Consider the following 24,478-nt stretch of genomic DNA (forward strand, 5'->3'; position numbering starts at 1 on the left):
AAGCAGTTTGCCAGTTGATTAAACTATAAGAACACACTTGCTCAGAGGTGAGGGCAGCCCTCATGAATACAGATGCGTGAAATTGTTCATGCTGTGGAAAAATATCTCTACACGAAGTCCAACTGGAGCTATTAAGTTCAATACTGACAATTAGCCAACATGAAAGATTTAAAAAAATACATCTCCATAGAAGTTCATTTTCAGAGTAAGAAGCAACCATTCTTTGACTTCTCAGCAAACAATGTGATCCCATCTGAGATCAGTATAGAATCATTGCCAAGCAAGGTTCCCTGAGACAAAGGTGCCTGATTGGGCTTCAGCAAGTGCCAACTGGCACATGCTCTGAGTATCAAGGGTAAGGAGTAGTAAGCCTGTATGAAGCTGCTCTGGAAAGAAAAGCACAGAGGATGGTCTATGACCCTGGTCCAAAGTTACCAAAGCTGCGAGATGGCAATGGACTCCAGAGCTCTTCTGGCGGGAATGTCCTCCCTCCAGAAAGGCAAACTGTGCATCCTCTCCCCATGCAGGCTTACCCACAACCTTTCTATGGGGATAACCCTCCCAACAGCCAAAGCCTAAGGCAGCTCATACAAGAAGCCCATTTCTCTCTCATATTTGTTGCAAATGGAAATGACAAATGCGGGCTATCTTTATTATTATTTAAAAAAACAACCAAAAATAAAAACAAAACTCAATCAAAAAAGGAGATAATAGTATTATTTTTGAAGGTTATCAGTTGAAAACTCTAGTCCAGGTAGCAGAATACAACTAGTATTCATCTTCAGATACATTCTACCACAGGATATAATGACTTTTCTTCTTTGAAGTAAGTATGAAGTGACATTGGATCTCAGATGATATCAGCCATATAACTGGTCTCTAGACTTTCTTTTTCCCAATGAAGCCATCCATTGCTTGGAAGATGCCCAAATAGTCACCTATAAGCAGTCCCGTCTTGATGGGTAAGAAACTAGAGAACACAGAATAAACTTTCTTGGTTATCATTCATGAAAACAACTTTGACAACTCAGTTGAAAACTGTCACTTCCTGTCACAGACGAAGTCACTTATTCATGCACTCATCACATATTCTCAGGCTACTTCGTGCTTCAGGATCACCAGTCCTGGTCCATGCAAGATGACTATGGGAACCACTTACTCAAGGCCTCTCTAGCTCTTCTGGCTCTATTTAATTTAACTCATTTCAGTTCTCATTTGTTTCCACTCCCTTATCTGTCTGGTGACTAGAAGGAATCTTTAGGCACATGTTTGGTAGCACATGCATCTAGGCTGCAGTCCTGGCTCAGGCAATTTACTTAGCTTGCAGACCTCAGTTTACTCAAGTGTAACACAGGGGCACCAGAGGTTTATGTGAGCATGAGATACAATAGTTGCTAAGTCTTTTAGCAAGACAAAACTAAGGCAGTTTATCACCTCCATCCCAACTTGGCCCTCTTAAGCCCACAGATACTTGGGACCATCCCTCAGATGGCACACTCAAATCCTGATGATCTTGACGTCAACTCTTGACAGTGAGGAAAAGGATGATGTGGGAAGTACCAATCTGAGACTTGTGTTATGGGTCAGGTAACAAAAGAGGATCTTGTACTCACTATCCATTTTTGTGGACACAACAGAATCACTGTGTGCTTCTAGTGCTCTCCAACATTTGGAATCTGGTCAAGTGTTAACTGCTTCAGTACCACACTTAAATCTCAAGTTGCTTTTCTCTGAGCCTTCTGAGATTCATTGTTCTGGCTTTATTTATTTATTGGTGTGTGCTGGGTCTTAGGGCTTGAACTCAGGGCCTGGGCACTGTCCCTGAGCTTTTTTGCTCAAAGCTAATGCTCTACCACTTGAGCCACAGATCTATTTGTGGCTTTTTTGGGGTTAACCGGAGATAAGAGTCTCATGGGCTTTCCTGCCCAGGCTGACTTCAAACCACAATCCACAATCTCAGCCTCCTGAATAGCTAAGATTTCAGGCATGAGCTGTTAGCATCTGGCTCCGGCTTGTGTTTCTTCACAGCACTTATAGCCCATGTGTATTTTTTTATCTTTTAATTTTTTTCTGTTTCTTCCTTGTCACCCACCCAACCAAGAATGACAGAGACTGTTGTGTGTCTTGTTCTTTGCTGGAACCTCAGATCCCAGGATAGTGAGTGACAAATGGCACTCTCATGTTTGTTGAATGATTGATGTGATCTTCTCTAAGACCCTTCCTGATTAATCTAGCCTTCTCATGTACTATCTATCCTTCTCTCTAATATGGCCTACAATATACTATGAAACAATTACAAGATATTCAATGTACATGTGAGAAAATGGAACTAGCAGCTGACTGACAACTTGAGGGGATGGGTAGGGCTGGCAGTGATGGGAGAGGATGATGGAATGGGTGACACTGATCAAGATGCACTGTACTCATAAACTGACCTATTGGACTGAAACTCCCTTGTGCAGCTACTTGGAGATAATAATTCTACTTACAATAAAAGAACATGCCATGAAAATATATGTAACGTCTACAGTTATTCAGAGTAGAAAAATTAAGCCTCATGTATTCGAGTTGGCTTTGTTATAATACAATCTGCTACTAGGCAAAAAATATCTACTGTGATATGAATATATATACTGTCCAATAAGCAGAGCAGAAACCAAGTTACACACTAACATATCTTTCCAATATAGAGAGGAAACTGAGGCTCAAGAAACACAGAGGATACTGAGTCACAGTGTTTATAAACAGCAGGATCAGAGCCTTGCATTTAAAACTACAGTCAATGTCTTACAAGGCCTCAGCCAGCCACACAGATGAAGCCTGGAAAAAGGATAGGATGTGAATGACTTTTGGTTCATTGGGCAAAATAGGTTAACTAGCTAATGAGGAAAGAAACTATCATAGGGCAGTGGCTATTAGCCATATGGTAATCATGAAGTATAATGCCCGTATTCAAATAACTAGAGATCAGTTACTGTCCAGAGGAGTGAAATTATACATGGAGCTGTAGACAAAGGGATCAAACACAGGTAAGTGACCAGTTTCAGTTCACCACAGGGCAGTGGACCGACAGTGGAATGTGCTTCTTTGTAAAGGAGAACTTCTATGAGGAAGTGGAAATAGATAACCCTTCATAGTCTACAGTGTGAGCATAGGAACCTGTGGAGCAGTTCAGTACTTATCATCCCCAAACTAGGTCAAATGCTCATAAGCTACAGCTGATGACTTTCCTTACTGATACCCAATGGAGAGCACAGAAGAGCCAGCAATAGCATTTCTTACATCCCCCAATCCCTTTATGGTGCTGGAAATCAAACCCAGGACCTTAAGCATGCTTGGAAGTGCTCTGCTACTTGAGATATAATTCTAGCTTTTTCTTTTCTTCTTTCTTTCTTTCTTTCTTTCTTTCTTTCTTTCTTTCTTTCTTTCTTTCTTTCTTTCTTTCTTTCTTTTTCTTGATTTTTTTGGGAGTTGTTGATAAGAGTCTCGTGGATTTTCCTGCCCAAGGCAGCTTTGAACCTCAGTCCTCAGATCTTAGCCTCCTGAGTAGCTAGGATAACAGGCTTGAGCCACTGGTGTCCAGCTTCTAGCCCTCTTTTTTTCTTTTCTTTCTTATTTGTTTTATTTTAATTTTTTGTCCTCTCTTTTTAAGAGGTGGGTTTTTTTTTCTAAATTTTTTCCTCAAATTTTCTAATCTTACAAATCAAATTGATTCTCTCCTGCTAACTTTACCTATCTTAAAAGTTTTTGAGGTATCTAGATGATTGGTTCTGACTTTGGGACCTTGCACTGGAAGAAGCGTGGGTATGGTTTCTATTCCAAATGATGTTTTTCTTTCTTGCTGGTACTGGGGTTTGAACTTGAGATTGTGCTTGCTCAGTTGAGGCTTTGCCACTTGAGTCATACCTCAGCTTGGATTTTTGCTAGTTATTTTGGAGATAGAATACCATCTTCAAAGATTGTCATGGCTGGTCTCAAACCATGATCTTCTGGATCTCAGCCTCCTGTGTAGCTAGGATTACAGGTATGAACTACTGGTGGCTGGCCCAACATGATTGTTTTATGATGGGTACAAGAAAAAAAAATCTTTAAAAAGTATTTGTAGGGGCTGGGAAGTTGGCTCAGTGGTAGAGCGCTTGCCTTGTATGCCTGAGGCCCTGGGTTCGATTCCTCAGCACCACATAAGCAAAAAGGAAAAAGCCAGAAGTGGCGCTGTGGCTCAAGTGGTAGGGCACTAGCCTTGAGCTGAAGAGCTGAGGGACAGTGCTCAGGCCCAGAGTTCAGGCCCCACAACTGGACCAAAAAAAAAAAAAAAAAAGTATTTGTAATCTGTCCACAGCTCATTCTGTAACTCCACTTCATTTTGACAATAATGCAATACCTAAATGACAGATGGTGGTCCCCTTTTCCTGGACTGGGGGACCTATTATAGTGCAAATTTGGCACTGTGTCAAAGAACAGGTCCAAAGATGGATTCATAGTATCTAAAGAACTTCCTCTCTAAAATTCATTAATTCAACAGATACAAATAATCTGTTAAGTGGAATCTGAAGGAAACCATCATCTGGCAAATTGGGAAAATAATAGAAGTAGTTACCTTTTCAAGAACATCAAGAAGTATAAAAACTTTGGCAAATACAAGTACACCTTTTCCTGCAGGATAGCTTCCACTATTTTTTGTACTGCGTATTCAGGTTCCAGAATTGGTAACAGAGTAGGACACCTAAAGTATTAATAAAAAAAATAAATTTAATAAAAAATAATTCTTTCAAGTAAGGGATTAAAGGTTTTAAGACATCACATTCCTTTTTCTTTCACAGCTGATCTATTTCTAGATTTTTACTCATGACTGGTGTGGTAACAAGCATAACTAAAATTTGAAGTGGAAAATGACGATTCTAATTAGTATACTGATGTTACAAGTAAATGTCTATGTAAAATCACAGTGAACAAATGGCCAAAATGTTGTAAAGCAAGACACCGAAAGCAAATTTTCTGCTTTTCTCCAGGGGGTACAGAACTGGGCATTTGTGCCTGCTAGTGATGGAGCATGTCCATTGGCCCTCAATGAGATGGTAATAGGAGATGGGGTCTTTGGCAAGTAACTGGGTCATGACAGTATAACATTCATGCATGAGATTAGTTTCCTTAGCAGAAGAGCCATGAGAGAAAGAGATAATGTCTCTCTCTTCCCCCACCTTTCCTGTCTGCTAAGTGAGGAAACAGTAATGAGAAGATGGCTTCCACCAGACACTGGATATAGGACTGACTCTCAGTCTCCAGAACTGAGTAAGACAAGCCTCCTGTTCCAGCCACAGAGTGTATGGTATTGTGGCATAGAAGCCTGAATTAAATTTTTCTTCAATGATTTTTCAATCTTCTTGGGACCACCATGAATGGCAGAGAGAAGCGGTAGCCAGACAGCCTGGGAGACAAACAAGCAGATGTGGAACTACAGAGTGGCTACTAGCTAGACTTGGCTTGATAAATCATTTGCATTCAATTCACCATTGTAAACACAAACATGCAGAATAAAAAGTTTGAAACCATTTATAAATCAAGCTCAATTGGATAAAATATCTTCTAAACAACTCTTAAAAAGAGAACAATAGATAGCCAGTCATTTTTTTATTTCTTTGAAATAAAAAGGATACTTACCCAGTTGTACAACCTTCAAACATTCCAGTTTTTATAAAAAATGGACATATGATTGTGGTTTTGATGCCCCTGTAATTTTGGGCATACATTTCTAGAAGCACAGATTCAGCAAATCCAAGGGCTGCAAATTTACTTGCACAATAATCTGAAAGAGACAAACAATGGTAATGTATAAAAGTGCACATGACTTTACTGCATTTCACTTCAGATAATGGACTTTTTATAAGCTGAAGATATACAGCAACTTCGCACTAAGTATGTCTATTGGCTCCTTTTTTCCAACAGCTTAGGTGACTGTCAGCACTGTTTTGTTGGGACAGCATTGTGTGTGTGTGTGTGTGTGTGTGTGTGTGTGTGTGTGTGTGTGTGTGTGTGTGTGTGTGTGTGTGTGTGTGTGTGTGTGTGTGTGTATGTGTATGTTTATAATATGTGTGTATGTGTATACATATACATACCATATAGTGGGGCTTGAACTCAGGGGTCTAGACCCTGTCCCTTATCTTTTTTGCTCAAGGCTGACATTCTGTCATTTCAGCTACAGTTTCACTTCTGGTTTTTGGTGGATAATTGGAGATTTCAGAAGCTAAGCAAGAGAGTTCAACATGGGTTGTGATCCTCAGATTAAAATTTCTAACTATAATTCTCATATTACTAATGTGAGGAGTAAATAACATAATAATTTTGAAAAGGAAAATGATGATTCTAATTATTCAGTGATGTCACACTTTAAGTAATAAACCTTTCAACTTAAAAGTTAATGAGGAAATTAGTGCTATAAAGTGGAGTTGTTGTGTTAACCTGTTAATGTGCAACTATTTTGCAGGAGAAACTTTGAAAAATTTATAGAATATGGACAGAGAAAACCTAGGGCTAGTCTTGAACATAATTCTACTTCTACTACACCGTACCACCACACTGGCTTGTTTTTGAGATAGGCTCTTAATAATATTTGCTAGGGTTGGCCCTGAACTCCTGATCTTCCTTTCTCTGCCTCTCAATCACCTACGATTATAGGCATGATTAGTATGCCTGGCTCCACTGGGTGGCCAACCTAGACTTACAATTGAGAACAAAAAGCCAGAATGAAAAATTTGAAAACTTGAAGTTTGGTCAGAATAAAAAGGTTTAAAGTGTTTAAAGCAGAAAAGACTGCAGTTGTTAGAGAGATTAGCACCATAAAAGGAAGCCAAGTACCTTGTACCAGTACAACAGATGCCCTGAGATCTTAGGAATCCTCAAGGCCTTGCTCACACCAGCCTCAAAAACTTGTATTTGAGAAGTGAGCCAGGGTACCCTCTGCCGGCACAGAGCCATCTAGGAAACTGCTCTCTCAGGACTTATTTTGTTGTAATCAGCTGTCTAACCAGTGAGAGGCCACTGCAGCCAAGGTTCAAAGATCCCAGTGCATCTCTTTGCTATTCTCAAGCCAGTAGGTGTCACAAAGGAGATGAAAATGATCCCCCCACCACATTCTGCAGATCTTCCATCAATGGAAAAGCAAAAGGTCAATTTCAGGTTTCTTGGAAGAAGCCTCTAAATTCATAGCAAGGGATACCACTTCAGGACTCTTCTGGAAGAGGAAGAAAAAAAAAAAAAAGAATGATTCCCAAATGTGCAATCTGGCTTCCTGTAAATTTAACTGACAGGAAATATGGGTGTCTAACTTACCTTTATTCACTTTTACAATTTTAGGACATGAAATCAATAGTGATTACTCAGCACTATTACTCACAGTTAAGATAACAGGGAAGTTCGTTACCTGCTAGCCCGTTTACTCCAACTAATCCAGCTGAACTTGAAATGCATACCAAATGTCCATGGTTTTTAGCAATCATGGCAGGAAGAAAGGCTTTGTAAGTCTAAGGAGGGCAAAGAAAAACATGTAACCTTTAATAGCACATTGTATGATTTTCTCAGATGTTTCTAGGATTATTGTGATTCAAAAAAATTGTAGTTAGCTCATAAAAATACCTGCAAGTATTGGGATATACAGACTTAAAACATGTCTTAAACATTTTAACATGTTTAATTTGCTCATTTCTTCCCATACAATTTCAGTATTATTAAACAAAATGTATGCAGATTTTAGTTTTTGGTTTTGCTTCCATTTTTCTTTAGAAATGTAATATTCAAAGTAGTATAGGAAAATCTTAGGTGTGGCAAGCACCATCCAAGGAACAATAACAGAAATGTAAGATAAGATAAAGTGTATATTGTTCCTATCTCTCTTCTCCCAATGCCCATTACCTTAATTTTGAATTGTAAAGTTCTTAAAGTTTTCCTGAATACTATTCACAGGACATCTTGTTGATAGCTCTTGTTGAAGAAGAGCACTTTGCTCTAAGCTCATTTTAAATAATGTTTTACTATTTTAATTGATAAAACAGAGTGTTTTTTTTAGTAAGACAGAATGAAGACTATATCTCAGTCCTGTAGAACACCTTCATTTTTTTTTTTTTGGTAGTGGTACTGGGGTATGAATTCAGGGCCCCACTCTCACCTTGGTTTGCTTGGCTGGTGCTCTACCATATAAGCCATAACTCCAGCCTAGCTTTTTGCTGGTTAATTGGAGTCTCTTAGAATTTTCTAAACTGTGATCCTCCTGATCTCAGCTTCCTAAGTAGCTAATATTACAGGTGTGAGCAACTAGTACCTGGCTTCACCTTCACTTTTGTTTGAGAACCTGGAGAAAGGAGGTAGAGAGAGAACAAAGTGTTTTAGAGGAGGATGTCTCAGGCAACAAAGAAGTAATTAAGCACATATGTGGACAAAGAGAGTCCACACCTTCTTCAGTTGCCTGCTTTGCATGATTTCAAAGAGAAGTGGAAGATGCAAATGAAAGACAAAAAAACAGCACAGCCTAATGAGGGGCACTTTGCATAGGGTTCAGGATGAGTGTCTCTACCTCCCAGCTGGGTCACTGCCAGTACAAGCTGGAGCTCTGCAATCCTGTAGTTCTTGAGCACTAGGGCAATTAGGTCACATGCAGGGGTCATAAGAATACAGGAACATTTGCCCAGAAAGAGTGGACTGAGAGGACAGAAGCTAGAAATATATCAACATTTAGGAACAACTTGGACAAGAAAGAAAAGGGAGAAAGGGGAGACCACGAAGGAGATGGGGGGAGTATAGAGGGAGGAAAAGGACCTGAGAGTCCCAGGAATAGAATGTAAAGAGGGTTGCTCTATATAGATAGATAGACAGCTAGAATAAATGTGTATATACATATGCATTTACACAGATATATAATATCTGTGTATGTATATAATATATACACTTATGTATATTAAACACGTATTTAACTGTTTTTTGGATTGTTTTTCATACATATAATTTATGTTTCAAAGCACTTTGTGCTTTATGTGTTTATTAATATTTACATACACATTTATCTTTCTGTTTCTTATTGATCTACTTACCTATCTATCACAAGGTAGAAACAAATCTTTGCAATAATTCCTGTAGGAAGCTCAGGGACATTAAGTTCTTAATCATTCCATCTCCCCACCCCACAGACAATACAGGACGCCAATAATAACACCAGAACAATTACACTTTGGATGAAAGCAGGGAACAGAAAACCTATAAGCTCTAGATGAGATTTGAAGGCTACTGAAGGAAGAGTTGGGGGAGCTCAAAACTCTTCAGTGAACACATCCAGAAGGAGAGAGCTCTACGCAGGGGGTGAACAGCTGGGAGCAAGGCTGGAAACGGATCACAAGCTGAAAAAGGAGGTGAGAGCCCACATGCATGATAGGAAGAAGCTGTAAATAGCTAGTGTTGCAGAAGACAGAATGTTCTTCCAGCTTCTAGGAATAGGGAATCACTTTCAAGCACTCTACCACTTGAGCCATAGCTGCACTTCCAGCTTATTTTTTTAGTGTTTTGGAGATAAGAATATCACACACTTTTCTGCACAAGCTGGCTTTGAACCACTACTCAGCCTACTGAGTAACTAGTTAGGTGTAAGTCACTAGCACCTTGCTCACTATATGCTCTTGACTAGACCTCTTTTAAGCAATAACGTCAGCCCTTAGTATCTGGGTGGAGGATTGATTCCAGTATCCTCCAGAGATACCAAATCCATGCATGTGCAAGTCTCTTACATAAAATTCTATATAGTACCTGCATATAACCTATGGATAGCCTCCCAATACATTTCAAATCATGACCACATTAGTCATAATCCCTAATATACTTGTAAATGCTGTTAAAATAGTTGATATATTATTTAGTGATATTGATAAAGAAAAATGTCTGTACTTGTTTGGTACAATTAAAAAATTGCTTTTTTGGGGGGCAGCATTGGGGTTTTGAAGTTAGGGCCTGGGTTTTTTTTTTATTGTGAAAATATTGTACAGAGGGGTTACAATTACATGGGCATGATAATGAGTACATTTCTTATCAAGCATTGTAGCCTCCTACTTTGTTTCCCCTTCCCAGGGCCTGGGGTTTTTAACTTAAGGCCTCACACTTGCTAAACAGGTATTCTACCACACAAGCCATGTATCCAGCCCTAAAATGTAATTTTGATCTGTGATTGGTTGGATCAGGGATGTGGAACAGACACATATAGAGAACTGCCTGTAAATGTGAGCCACCTTGGACAGTCTCTAACATTTGCCAGCAAATGATAAATGGCTCCACTATGAGGGCTGTGGGATTGCTTAAGCTGAAGATTCAGTTCGATCAAGGGAAGAAAACTGAAGCTAGGTGTGGTGGCACAAGTCTACAATCTCAGTGCTTAGGAGGCTGAGGCAGGGAAATCTCAAGTTACAGGCTAGCCTGCGCTACATAATGAAACCCTGTTTCAAAAGACAGAGGAGCATGGGGAGGGAAGGAGAGTGACAGGGAAGGGGAGGAGGAGAAATACACAAATGGCGAGACCAGAAAAAGCCCAAAAGTAAAATGACAATGCTGGAGGTGTAGCTCAGTGGTAGAGCACTTGCCTAGCTTGTACACCATCTTGCATTCCATCTCCTATACAACATTCGAAAATCCAATTATGACGACTGTGCTTGAACTAGAGGTTGACAATGTTGTTAAATAGCAAGAGGAAAAACTTCAGAATGCCAGAGTAAACTTTATACTTATTATGACAATAAAAAAATTACCCATAAATGTGCTTTGAAATTCACATCGAATGATTTTTCCATAAGCTCATCTGGGCAGTCAGGGAACTTTTTGCCTGTTACAATGCCAGCATTGTTGATTAAGATGGAAACGTCTCCAACTTCTTTTTTAACCTGTGTGAAGAATAAGAGAGAGACCACCCAAATAATAATTCCTTCTAAGCTCTAGACTGAATTCATGCACTCTAAAAGCCCATTGTTTTGTTTCCTGGGAGTATACAGCTCCCTAGAGATTCAGTTAGATGCTTTTCTTCCTGATCAGATGCTTGCAATGCTAAAATGTTACTTTCCTTTCATTCTTACAGCTGTCCTCATACATTGCTATTAGTAAATTTTGTTCAGTGTTATGCATTAGTAGTATATCATTTTAATCAATGTGGAAACATGGAGACATATAATACCAGAGCATAGAGATGAAGACAGCCCATATGGAGCTGGGGTGGAGATGGGAACAGAGGGAGGATACCATATATTTTAAACACACAACACAGATTAGAATCTGCCTATCTTGGTTACTCAACAGGCTGGTTTTCTTTCCCTTCACCTCAACCTATTAGGCACAACATCTAAGAGTTCTACTTGTTGCTGTAATACCGGCCAAACGGGTATGAAAGCACTTTTATGTAGGAAAGAAATGTTCTGTTGTAACACTGAATCTTTCCCCTCTAGAAAATGATTGTATAATCTTGGCTATTATGTCACAAGTGGGCATGATCTTTCCAGGCTTGATAACAGGAGGGGTGCTGTGTTCACTGTAGCTACAATGCTCCCCCAGGAGGCTTGTACATGGTGGCATACCCTCCAGCTGTATGTCTGCATGTGTATGGGACAAGTTATGCCACTGTAGTGTGACACAAGGAAGGTATATTACAGGGATCAGGTAAAAGTTGCCATCTTCTCACCTGTGGAATGGCAGGCCTGGGTTGGAGCATTATGGTACATATGTGTATTAGGCATTGCTTCTAGCCAACAGGGTCTCAGGAGGAGAACATCACATTTCATGCTTCTGTTTTCAGAACAAAAGCACTGGAAATAACAATTACAAGTCTGATTTGCCAAGTGGCTATAATATTTCATTAAACCTAACTTGAATAGGAAGTCAAGGGTAGAAACAATAAACAACCTTACTAGAAGCAAAATCAGAAACCAGTATTAAGATGTTGTGAGGACATGGCTCAGTCAAGGATGGAAAAGCCAGGGGCTACGTTAAAGAGAGCTAAATAGGCTAACCCAGTAAAATGTTCATGCTTGACATGGAAATTTAACTAGTTAGGAAAGTATTCCTTAAGGTTATATTTAAGACAGAATGCAACAAGTTCAAGTTCATTTTTCCCCCTGAATTTATTATTATCCTCAGTGTAAGAATGAGTCATGTCTCTAGATGCCAGTGGCTCACTCCTGTAATCCTAACTACTCAGGAGGCTGAGATCTGAGGATTGTCATTCAAAGCCAGTGTGGGCAGGAAAGTCTGTGAAACTCTTACCTTCAATAAAAGTACCTAAAAATCAGGAAGTGGAGCTGTAGCTGAAGTGGTAGAGACCCAGCTTTGAGCAAAAATGCTCAAGGACAGTGCCAAGGCCCTAAGTGCAAACTCCAGGACTGGCCAGAAAAACCGAAAAGAATAATTCATGTCAGTTAGTTGTGTATGACAATTTTCACAAGGCTCACACATAAGTTGTAAGTATTTGTTAGGTAGACTCTCACTATAATACTCACACTATGAAATGAAGAACATTCTAGAAAGCCCATGGATTGTCATGCATGCCAGCATCTAACTCTGAACTGCTGAGACAGTTCAATAGTAGCAGATAGCAGGAAACATCTGCTTGTCTCAGAGATCATGGACACCATGGCTCTGGATCTCTGGAAGTATACTAAGCCAAACTGACTCTTATCTGCTCATCTAAGGAGCTTAGTCATGAGACAGGATTCTTCTACATGATGTCTCAAAGACAAATGACCATGACCTAGCTTCAGCCTACTCTTATGGGATTGCACAAAATAACCTCCCACCCAGGGTATGGTGTAGTAACACTGGACTTTTTATGACCCAGACACAATCTCTCCAAAGCCTCAACAGAGACCAAAACAGATGTACTACTCTAAAGACTCCTTCCTTGGTCCTCTCCTGGGGAATATTAATTCTGTATATGTTCCTGTTATCCGGAATAAGAAGTAGAAAGGGTGGGTTTACAATGAGGAAGAACTTGATTCTCCTGAATTTTGAAGAGCCTATGCTTAATCGTTTCCAAGATACCAGAGCAATAAAAGCTGAGTGATGAGCAGGTCATATGATATGTTTGATTCCCAAGCATCTAGGATAGGAATAAAACCATTGACCCAGGGCAGAGGGAGGTAGTTATCTATAGAGTACTCTGTAGTCTTTTGCCTAGCACCTGGGGAAGGACTTTAGTGCTTGGATGTGTACCAGGTACTGCTGATAATTAGCTGAGATGTTATTTGTTGCTAGTGTGCACCAATATGTCAGAGGATGGGTTCTTCACATGTAAAAAGATGAGGCTGGGAGGTTAGATGCACTTGGAAGAGGGTCCCAGTGTGCACCTATAAGATCTGGTCAGATTCAGAACTCCAGGTTATCCTAAGCAGCTTGTAATTGGAGTTGATGCTAAGAAAGATGAAAAACAGAAGGACAAAAACTCATCTGGGTGGGATTTGAAAATCTTCCCAACGGGAGGTGAGCAAGTAGTAAAACCTGATCCTAGTGTTATCTGAAACTGTGGAAGAACGTTGTAAAGTTGTTGGGTGGCTTGCAGTGGCTTGTTTGGTTCTTCCCTGCATTAAGTGGAGCAAGGGCACATAAATACTTAAGGGCAAATAAATACTTAACTCCTTTGAGGAGGATTAGGATGAGGGATGTGACTCTATGAGCTAAGGACCTTCTCACCATTAACATACTGGAATTGAGGTTTCCTGAATTTTTATATGTATGTCTCTATAATTGTTAAAGAAACAAATGCATATATGAGTCTTTAGAATGAGCATTCTGATTTTTTAATGATTATTAAAATACACATTGAAATGAAGGTATGGGGTAAATACAGACTGGATTTTATATCAGACTAAATATAAGTACAAATCTGGGCTGAACTGCACAGTAAATGGGCAACCCTAGACAGGGTATTCAATATTTCTTTTTTTGTGTGCTAGTACTGGGGTTTGAACTCAGAGCTTGGTGCTCACTTGGCTTACTTGCTGGGCTGGTGGTCTTACCACTCGGGACATACTGCTAGCTCAGTTTTTTGCTAAGTATTGTGGAGATGGAGTTTTAGCAGATTGTTCTGCTGGGCTGATCTTGAACTGTGATTCTCTGAATTTCAGCCTCCTGAGTAGCTAGGATTATAGGTGTGAGCTACTAGTACTTAGCCTCAAAAGTGGTTTCTTAATCCTCAAAAGGGTTTCCACTTCATTCTCTTTCTATTTACAGGGCAATGGGGGTCAATACCATCAGGACAGTACAGAGATTGGGAGCAAAACTTAGAGGAGTCCACAAAGTCAAAGCAGCTATAGCTTTGCCACTGATTAGGGAGGCTGCACATGTCTGTCAAAAGCCTCTGTGTGCTTCTTTGTGGAAAGGGAACAACGATGTTTGACTGTACAGTGTCATATGATATGATACAATCCATGTAGGGTACTTAGTATATCACTGTGTATACAGTAAAAACTCAAACATTCAATTTCACATTCCCCTCCCATAGTAAGGTACAGGAAACTGGAGACAGAAAGGCAAATGGACAATGACAATGATGTTCGCCAAGTATGTGCATAGGGAACCCACCAAAGTAAGACCAAGTAAGTCTCCAATAAGTCTTACCTGTTCAGCCATTCTGTACACCTCTTCCTTTTGGCTGCAATCACAGGTATAGGTATATACTCTGGTGGCTCCAGCTTCCAGAGCCATCTGGCATGTCTTTTCATTGCCCTCAATGTTGATATCCCAGAGGACAAGCACAGACCCGAGGCGGGCAAAGTGCAAGGCTAAGAGTCTTCCAAGTCCACTTCCAGAGCCTGTTATAAGCACTATTTCACCAGCAACATTCTTCTGGGGCTTTGAGATTAAAGTAAAAACCAGAGCCTCCAGAACACTAAAGAGTGATTTCCCTAAGAAAATAAGCAATTCCTTCACTGATTCCAAGTTGATAGACATGTTCAGACTGATACCTATAAAGCAAGAGAGAGCTTGTTTACTACATGGGGTTGCACTTCTTAAGTACTGAACATACATAATTGAGAGATGAGATCTAAACACCTGTCACACAGGGGCAGGGGACCTCAAGGACGACATCTTGTCCACTACCCTATGCTGCCTCAAGTTCTGTGTGGGTATGCGCACCCACTATATATTGTATAAGATAGAAGTGTTTGTTAATCAGTAACTGTAACTACCATGCCCAAATGGATTGATTCATAATTTTGTCCAAGTTAACTTTTCTCTATAGAACTAGGAGACCTATTGGCTGATTCTATGTTCAAAATCTTGGCCACACTATGGTGTTTAGGACATAACTGCTACCTTTCTAGTTTTTATTTTTAAAATTTTTTTAGAGGTACTGGGATTTGAACTCAGGGCCATGTGTTTATTTTTTATTTATTTATTTTCTTTGCTGGTCGTGGGGCCTGGACACTGTCCTTCAGCTCTTCAGCTCAAGGCTAACAGGGCTGTGTGTTTACTAGGTAGGTGCTCTACCACTTTAGTCAAGCCTCCAGCCCCTCTGGTTTTTACTTCTTATCCACTATGATTCTTCAATTTTGCATGTTATTTAAAATCTGAAATAAAAGAGGAAGATATAAAATCCTGTTTGTAAATAAAAGTTTTTGAGGAGATGTGTTAAACTGAGTCATCCTCAGCACCATAAGACTTCTTGCCAGGACCTCAGAGGCCAACTCCCCAACATCATCAGGTGAAGACAGGACAGATTGAGATTTCTGATCTCTCTGTCTTAGACAAGCTGTGAGAATGTTCTATGGTCCTGGCTCAGGAGAAGTACTTTATAGATGCCATTGTGTTTTTCAGATTCACAATACTGCCAAGAAGGCATCCAACAGGTTTTCCTAGAATAAAAAAGGCTCCAGGCTTCTAGCATTCTGCTGTCAGTTACTCATACTTTAGTGAGAGTAAATTCATATGATGCTAAGAAAGAAGGGAAGACAAGTCTTATTTTCTCAGGATGAGAATACATGTTTAGCAGAAGGCACACTATTCAGGGGGCAAGGGACTTCCTTGTGTGAAGATGTTCAGATGAGGGCTCAGGGATCAGGATATAGAAGGAGAGGAACAAGACAGCAGTAAATCTTTACTTTGTGGGCTGCTATTGACCATCAATGGCCAGATTTATCTATAGGAGGGCTTGGCATATAGCCAGATCCGTAGGCAAGACCAATTGATGTCACCTAGACTTGATTTCTGGATTATTCTACAGATAAGACTGACAACCAGACAGAATATGCATGTGACCTGTCTGGAGTCTCTGTGCTCATGAGTGTAGCATCAGCTTGGTTCAATCATTACAATTACTGATTCATTATGACTACTGAGCTCAAACCGCAGGTGCTTCTACATTGGGTCCTGAAGCTATGGCCTGGTGCGCAAACTGGGCTAGTTGAAGAGGCAGAATGTAAAGGGACAACTCCCATCATTGTAAGCCATAGTGGCACAAAATGTGGAGGGTATGATGTGGGGATGCAGATGGGGGGTACAGGGAAAGGGGCTCTGGGAGAACTGATCCAGACTGGGACTTGGGAGGAAGCAACCTTTTAACAGACACACAAATGATGACTGGCATGAATTAGAGAGATTGGCAGTAGGTTTGCTGGCAAGGGGACAAGATAGTTCTAGACTCAAGGTTGTTTTGATCTGTGTATCCAGGTCTATCTAGGGAATAAGACTGGCTTTGTGTGGCCTGAGATTTCTAGTCAAACCAAGGGTGCTTGGTTCATCATGCTCTAGATGCTACAGGCTCAAACTCTGCCAACTTTGCTCTGATTTATTTCCACAGAGCAATCCAGGAGGGCTGACTGAGCCTCTCAGGCTACCGAAGCCTTTCATTGTAAATACTCAAGGGGACAGGAGGCTTGCCAGGTTATGGGGAAGGCAGTGAAGGGGTACCCTGACCACCTTCCATACACAGCAGCCTGGGCACTGTCAGTACTTCCTTCTACTAGAAAATTTACATCTGGGTGTGGTGGCTCATTCCAGTAATTCTACTTATTCAGGAGCCTCATATAGGAAGAGAAGTTCCAGGCCATCCCAGGTAAAAATGTTTTGATATCCCATCTAAACCAACAGTTGGATGGAGTAGCATACACATACCAACAGAAAAGCCTGGACATGGTGGTATCTGCCTGTCATCCCAGCTAGGGAAAAAGGAATAAAAACAAGGAGGTTCATGGTCCAAGCAAAAAGTGAGAACTATCTCAAGTCATCAGAACAGAAAGGGCTGGAGGCATAGCCCAAATGTTAGACAGCCTACTTAGCAAGCATAAAGCCTTAAGTTCAAACCAGTGCCAACAACAACAACAAAACCCACACCAGATGACCCAGAGACCACTAATGTCCTCTTTCATCATATGGAGTCCATATAGTGGCCCCACTATATGGGTCCAGGCTAGGACAAGACAGAGGTCTACTCAGCCTTGTGGTGATGCTTGGAGTCTCATCTTTGACCTGAGTGGGATTAAAAACTCTGTGTCCTGGCATTCTAGACTTCAGTACTCCAATCTTTCAATGTCATTGCCACCAGACCTAGAACACGTGTGTCTTTGTCTTAGCAGATGGCTTCCTAGTCATTAGGAGCTTGGTAGCATGAAATGGCTCCCATCTGGGGTTGCAGTGTATGTCTGACACTCACACAGGAGGTGATGTCTAAAAATTAAAGTCTGGGATAGAATTCTGTATCTGTCAGTGACTTTCTCTGCAACTGTGGTAAACAATTATTCCATCTCGGTACTTTTTCTTTCTGTAAAAAGGGGGGTTTCTATTTAACACAACAACTATTCAACACACAAAGAACTGTGGGAGTCAGCAAGTTAATGCAGGCCAAGTATGAGGAGCCTCATATTGTCACCACTAGCACATATAAAACATATGAACAAATAAGGAAAAAGTAAAGGTAGCCATTGCCTTGCTAACAGCCCTCCCCTAGGTACATGGGTTGGACAAGGGGGGAGGAGCTGGCTGGACTGCTGCTCTTACTAGGCTGCCCATGCTCTCCCCCACTGCTCCCCAGGTGGCACAACCATAACGTGGATGCTCTGCCAGAACAGTGCCCAGACTGTAGTGATACACCGCAAAATAATGATCCAGTACAACTGTGGCGGTTATTTGGGATAGCATATGAATGCATGATTCTTGGCTATACCATTGAAAGATGGTTATAGAGAAAGCCAAAGTAAATGCCTGTTTCTATTTTTATTGTAAAGGCTTTTTACTGAATGTAATCAGGCTGAGGAGTTGTTTGGTGTTTTTCATCCTATCGTCTATTGGTCCAAAAGCTGAGCTAACTCAATGCCCAGGTAAGCAAGCACCACCTGATTCCCAGGCCAGCACACAGGACAGCAATTCCGTCCTGGTAAAGTCACCTGGGGAAAGGGAGTAGATGGAGATGGAGGACAGAAAGACTGACAGCTTCTGGGGAAAGAGCTGCATTTCCGGAGGGGCATGCAAGAGATCAGACTGAGTGCAAGCAAGCTCTGGACTGCACAGACGGAAGAGCCGCCGTCCGGGGAGGCTCCAGGCTCGGTTGTGGACGGGGAGAGCCGGCGGGCTAGCGGGCGTAGGGCGGAGACCTTGCCAGAGCTGCCGCGCTGAGATCCCGGGGGAAGCGCTGCAGTCCCGGAGTTGGCCCCGAGCCCGACGCGGCTGCCACTGCCCCGCGCGCCGCGCACCGCCAGAATGGGGTCGGGACACATGGCCGGCGGGCGTCAACCCCCTTCCCTGGGAGCACCGGACCTTGGAAACTCACCTCGGACACACTCCCCTCACCGTCCGCCTCGCAGAAGCCGGCCTGGTGCGCTTCCGGAACCCCAGCGCCTCACTCCCGACGCTCGGCCAGAACCAAGTATTTATCCCTCCGCCCGCCAAAGCCCGCGTCTAGGGGCGGGGCGGTTGCGCAGGGGCGGGGCGGGGAAGGGAAGTGGGCGTGGCCACCACGGCGTCCTGGGCGTGGCCACCACCCTGTCCCCAGCCCTCGTTTTCTGGCTTTTCAAGGACAGGCAGAGTCTGGAGGTGGGAATTGGGTCGAGGAGGATGGGGGTGCACAGGCATTTTTAAGAGCTGGTTTTAACTGTTATTTTAAAGGTCATGTACAGAGGGGTTACATTTAAATAGTGGGGTAATGAGTCCATTTCTTTTTGGACAATGTCACCCCATCCCTGGCTCTCTCCGTTTCCCCCCTCCCCCCATCCCACCCACAAGTGTATAGTTTATTTTCAGCATAGAGTCTAGTTTTACCCTCCCAAAGGCAGGTAAATGAACACACAAGACAAAAAGAAAACAAAAACAACAGCAAAGAAAAAAACCTCTTGTTTCCGTTTCTTGGCGTTCATTTGGATAAATATTATTTTGTGTGATCCGACGCACACTGGCACTGGTGCCTTTGTGTTCCATCCTAAGAGTAGCGAATTTCTTTTTTAGTTTGAAATTTCCCATGCTTAAACTGCACTCAGGATTATTAAATCAGCATTTCTAGGTTGGAAGGGATCCAGATATTGGCATTAGGAAAATTCCCAGCCCCAGTTGCTAAGCCCAGCCCCGATTCCCGGGATCCCTAGCATTGAGGGAAAAAAATCTGAAAAAAGCATTCTGGCGTTCATGAGTGGGGAGGGGCTATGTCATACCTTAGTGGCCAGCAGATGGGACACAGTGCAGAAGAGTTCCAGTAGGGTCTGACACAAAGTCAACTTCCCAGGCTGGTGTTGGTAAGATGAGTTGCCTGAGTTTGGGAGATGCAAGTAGGTGGGTGGATGTTACAGTGATTCGTGAGAATGTTGGCAGGTTGGCAGGAGTTTGTTGTCACAAGATTGTTAAGATGGTAGAGTAAGAGTCAATAGAATAATGTTTCCTGAGCATCACTTGTCTATGAAGCCCCCAAAGAATATGTTATAGGTCAAGAAAAGCATATTTTTGCATGAATAAAATTAGCAAGTGACCTAATAAGAGTATGTTATGTTGGAAATGCTTGTAAGAGAGGGTAGAATTTGGTAACACTAGGAGCAGAGATGGCAGGAAGTTGTGGGATATCAAAAGGTAAACAGGATCAGGATGATCTTAGGGTTGGAATTCACCTGAGGCTGGACAGGAGAAGTAGCGAAGCTAGAGGGGAACAGCCTTAATTGACCTTTATAGGAGGGCAGATTTGGGAGTGGGAGGAACTGCACATTTGCTCGTATTTGAATGAGAAGAAACTGTGAATCTTGTGTTAAAGGAGTTAATTAACAAGTGTGCTGCATGTTGAAAGGAAAAATCTTTACCAATGAAAGTAGAAAAAGAAATGTGATCCAACCTTCTCCTAGCCAGTAAGGAGAAATGTAAAGAAAGAGGAAAGTTAGTAAAGAAATCCTTGGGAAAGCAATTGAGGAAACAAAAAATGGTTTCCTTTGGATAAGAAAGGATTTGAGAAGTAGAACTCCAGAAGGTATGAGTATATCTTAAAAGATAGAGCTTATGAGTAAAGTTGGTATGTAATTAAGTTGGCTGTGATTTACACTGAAAACTAGCATCTCATTTTTTATGTCCATCTAGGAAAGTAATTGTTTGTGTAAACCAAAGTTCACTTAAGTGTTTGTTTATGTCAAGGTCCTTCAAAAGAAGACCTTTCATCTTACAGCCATTTTTCCCTGTTTAGTATGTAAGCTGCCTTGGATATAGACTTAAAAGGACACCAACTCCTACATTCTTTGTGGTAATTACAAAGGCTTAGTGACACCTACAATGTCTTAACCTCAATTAGTATCCTAAAGTGTTATATGCAACTATGAATAAATATATTTGTATTTGATCTCCTTGTTGCTTCAATTGGGAGTAAGGGGCAATCTAGGCATCATGGTTCAAAGCCAGCCCTAGGCAGAAAGATCCCTATGTGAGTCTCATCTCTAACTAACCAGCAAAATCCTGGAAGTGGTGCTGTGGCTCAAAATGGTAGAGTGCTAGCCTTGGGCAGAAGTGCTCAGGGACTGTGCCCAGGCTTTGAGTTCAAACTCCGTGACTGGCAAGAGATGCCAACTGGGACAAGCCATCCCAGCGACAAGCACCTAGACCCCCTGTGGAGTCATTTTGTGCGTGCCCTTTCAAAATTAACCAGAGCCAGGAAAGCAAAAGAAAATAGCTAATAAACATGCCTATCTGATGTCTGTAATTGTCTACCTTCTAACTGGACAGGAACTTACATTTTTGCTTCTGTTACCTGCTATTTCTATTTATAGTGAGTGTTAGATATAGAACAGTTTTCCCTGGCACCTTACCCGGTCTCCTATCCATGCGCTATAGTCCAGATATCCGTAAGTCCAGTCAACTATAGTCCAATTATAGGAAATGATTAAGGCCTCTCACCACACCCTTAACTACTTCAATCCAGCCCCAGTTTCGGACTGCTTATTCTTCACCAGTTCACTATGCTCTCCCCTACTCAGTCTGCTAGAAGCCCTAGACGCTCCCTTCCGACCCCTAGTCCAGTTATATGGAAATTCACCCTTCTTGAATCCTATTTTCTTAACTGTTTTCAAAGGTTTCTCTTTAACAGGATAACACTTAGGACACTACCTGGGAGCAAGTCAAGGCCATCCTATTACTGTAGGCAACTGGAGGCTTCACTTACACCACCCTGCCTTTCCCTGTGCAGACCTGGACCCTGAAGACCCTAGCCCCAGTGACTCCTTGATGCCCCCATGTCAGCAGGAATTAACCAAAAAGACCACCACTGACCCATTTCCCAATCTCCTGTTCTAACTCAATCTTTTTATCTAGCCAAAGACCCAATATGAAGGATTTACCTCTCCCCTCTCAGCCCAATCTCAGCCCAATATCTAAGGATGAAATATGAAGGTTTGGTTCCTGCCTTATTCTTCCAGGTCAAGCAAAACACCAGGTGTGCTCACATGCTTGTCCCCAGTCAGATTACTCTGACCTTGGCTTAGCTGAAAGCCTCCTTACCCCACATGAAGCATTCCATTCTGGGCCTGGCTAAGGGCACTACCCGTGGCCCCAAAGAAACCATTGCCTATCTTTTACTTTCTGCTTCCTTGCTAAGACCCACATAAACCAGACCCCAAATATAGCCCTGTGTATAACCTTCATACCCTTGGGAAGGTCTGTGATTCTCACTGGCAAACAGTCCTAATCTGTTGAGAATCAAGTCCAGTCTATTCCTTTTCTGTTCTCCTCCATTTTTCCTAACAGCTTTGACTTAATGTAGGGAAACGGAGAATTCTTCATCAACCTGAAAGCTGAGGCAGGATTTTAAAAAAGGACCTTTTTGGATCAAGGCAAGAAATGGACAGTTTGTGATGGAAAATGTTTAATGACCTAATTAACATGAAAAAAAAATGATCTTACCCACATTCTCAATTTCTTGGCCCATAGAGCCCAAGAAACTCATATTAGAAAGATAATTGCCTTTAGGATTGCCAGATATCTTGAGAAAGAAGAATGTTTTCATATGATGGTATAAATTATGCATTTCTTTTTTTTTTTTTGGGGGGGGGTCCAGTTGTGGGGCCTGAACTCTGGGCCTGGGCACTATCCCTCAGCTCTTCAGCTCAAGGCTAGCGCTCTACCACTTGAGTCACAGCGCCACTTCCGGCTTTTTTTCTTTTTGCTCATGTGGTGCTGAGGAATCGAACCCAGGGCCTCAGGCATGCAAGGCAAGTGCTCTACCACTGAGCTACCTTCCCAGCCCCAATTATGCATTTCTTGAGAACATATATTGATCATGATTTAGAAATCTATATATACTTTTTGGCCCAATTCATGGGTACCATGAGACGTTGTCAAAGCATCAGGTGCCATTGGTTACCCTCAGAAAAGAAAATAGGAGCCCAGGATATGAAAGAACTTTTCATCCAATCAAACTGTGGTTTGTATTCTGGAAGTAAAAGTCTTTTGTCATGAATTTTTAATAAGTGTGTTCAGATTGAGTCCCTTATATCTGTCTTCATAGTCATGTTTATCAAGGCTATGGGAAATGCTCTTCACATAACTGGGGTTTTGGAGATGTAGTAGTAAGTTAAATACATGATATGATCCAAGTTTTTAATGACATTTTAATCATAGAAATTAAAAATAATGAAAGCACTTCTTCCTTATCTTCATATTTTTATTTAATTGAACAGTGGAAATCTGATTTTTCCTTTATTTTCTTGGGGCTTTATTTGCATTTTCAAAACGTTCCTTCAAGGTATATATCCATTGAAATGAGAAAAATATAAAAATGTGAATAAAAACCTGACAGTGCTAGCAAAAGGAGGAGTGTGTGTAGGGGGGTGGGGTGTGGAGGGAAGGTATGGGTGGTGGCTGACTAGGGTTTGGCAAGCAGGTGGATCTTATTCCTAGCAATCAGAGCCAAAGATCCCATAAGCTAAACACACCCAGAGAAGGTGTTGCAAAAAAAATGAATCATTCTTTTGTACAGAAACACAAAGATATTCCCATTCAGTAAAAAAGACAAAGAATGAAAATGGGACATTGAGCTCTCAGATAGAACAAAAATAATTTTTATTAATGAATTATTTAAAATTTGAAGAAAACAGGGAATTTGTCTTGTAATGTGAGACTAAGCAAGATAATTCAGAAAGAATAAATTCCTGATGTGCCTAAATAAACCATATAAACTTCTGTAGGGCAAGAAACAGAATGCTAACAGGCATTTTTTTTTTTGTATACAAAATTGACCATTTGTCACTAGCCATACTATATAGCATCTCTATAGCCAGTTTGAGTAAGACTGGATAAATAAATGCACAAATAATTCACAACTACATAAAAGAATTGAAAACTTCTGAAAAAATGCAAAATTTCATTGATATTTATAAGTTATATTGAGAAGGAATGTCTGTTTTCTCCTCTATCAAAATCCACATATTAAGAAGTTACATAACCCAGCTGCTGGTGGCTCACACCTGTCATTCCAGCTGTTCAGGAGGTTGAGATCCAGAGGTTCAAGGTTTGAAGCCATCCCAGGAAGAAAAAAGCCTGAGAGACTCAATCTCCCTTAACCAGAGAAAAGCTGAGCTTGCAGCATTACTCACGTGGTAGGGCACCAGCCATGAGCAAGCAAGGAAAGTGAGCATGAAGTCCCATATAGTTCAAATCTTCCTTCCAAAAACTTAAATTAGAATCTAGAATTGTTCCCATACCCTCTAATGTAAAAGAATAAACAGATATGTTCTATATGGACAGTTGCTATCATAACTTCAGATTTTTAGTTCATGGGTAAGAACCTGTCTTGTGGGAATATTGATACTTATAAAGAAATTCTTTCTTCTTCTTTTTTTCCTTGATTCACTCATTCACTGGGAAGCATCTGTGGCTATGGTAAACAGTGCTGCAAAGAATGACATTGTACTGGTAGCTGTAGTGTGGCCTTGTTTGTGGCCAACTGGATAAATGTGTAGGAGTAGAATTTCTGGGTCATATTAAGTGAAGTAAGCCAGATCCAAAGAAACATAAGTTGTACGGT

The 24,478-nt window shown here is 41.3% G+C and overlaps 1 protein-coding gene across 1 annotated transcript; it reads right to left on the reverse strand.

The window, feature by feature from the left end:
• Positions 1-701: 701 nt before the first annotated feature.
• On the reverse strand, positions 702-18,900 carry LOC138806236 (epidermal retinol dehydrogenase 2). Its single transcript, XM_069991776.1, has 7 exons — positions 18,770-18,900; positions 14,623-14,969; positions 10,773-10,904; positions 7,418-7,517; positions 5,659-5,803; positions 4,598-4,723; positions 702-970 (listed from the first exon to the last, which is right to left on the reverse strand). Exons 2-7 carry the CDS (start codon positions 14,953-14,955, stop codon positions 880-882), a joined length of 927 nt encoding a protein of 308 aa, XP_069847877.1. The 5' UTR covers positions 14,956-14,969; positions 18,770-18,900; the 3' UTR covers positions 702-879.
• Between the last annotated feature and the right edge of the window lie 5,578 nt (positions 18,901-24,478).

The sequence above is a fragment of the Dipodomys merriami genome, unplaced genomic scaffold (genome assembly GCF_024711535.1).
Source record: "Dipodomys merriami isolate MVZ:Mamm:240054 unplaced genomic scaffold, mDipMer1.0.p SCAF_4, whole genome shotgun sequence".
Classification (NCBI taxonomy): domain Eukaryota; kingdom Metazoa; phylum Chordata; class Mammalia; order Rodentia; family Heteromyidae; genus Dipodomys; species Dipodomys merriami.

What these genes read in the sequence shown, in the direction of transcription:
- LOC138806236 (XM_069991776.1), bottom strand. Translation starts at nt 14,955, where the DNA reads ATGTCTATCAACTTGGAATCAGTGAAGGAATTGCTTATTTTCTTAGGG. An exon ending in TGTACAGAATGGCTGAACAG is followed by an intron (nt 10,905 to 14,622) that starts GTAAGACTTATT and finishes TTCTTCACACAG; the next exon opens with GTTAAAAAAGAAGTTGGAGA. An exon ending in TTTGAAGGTTGTACAACTGG is followed by an intron (nt 4,724 to 5,658) that starts GTAAGTATCCTT and finishes TTAATACTTTAG; the next exon opens with GTGTCCTACTCTGTTACCAA.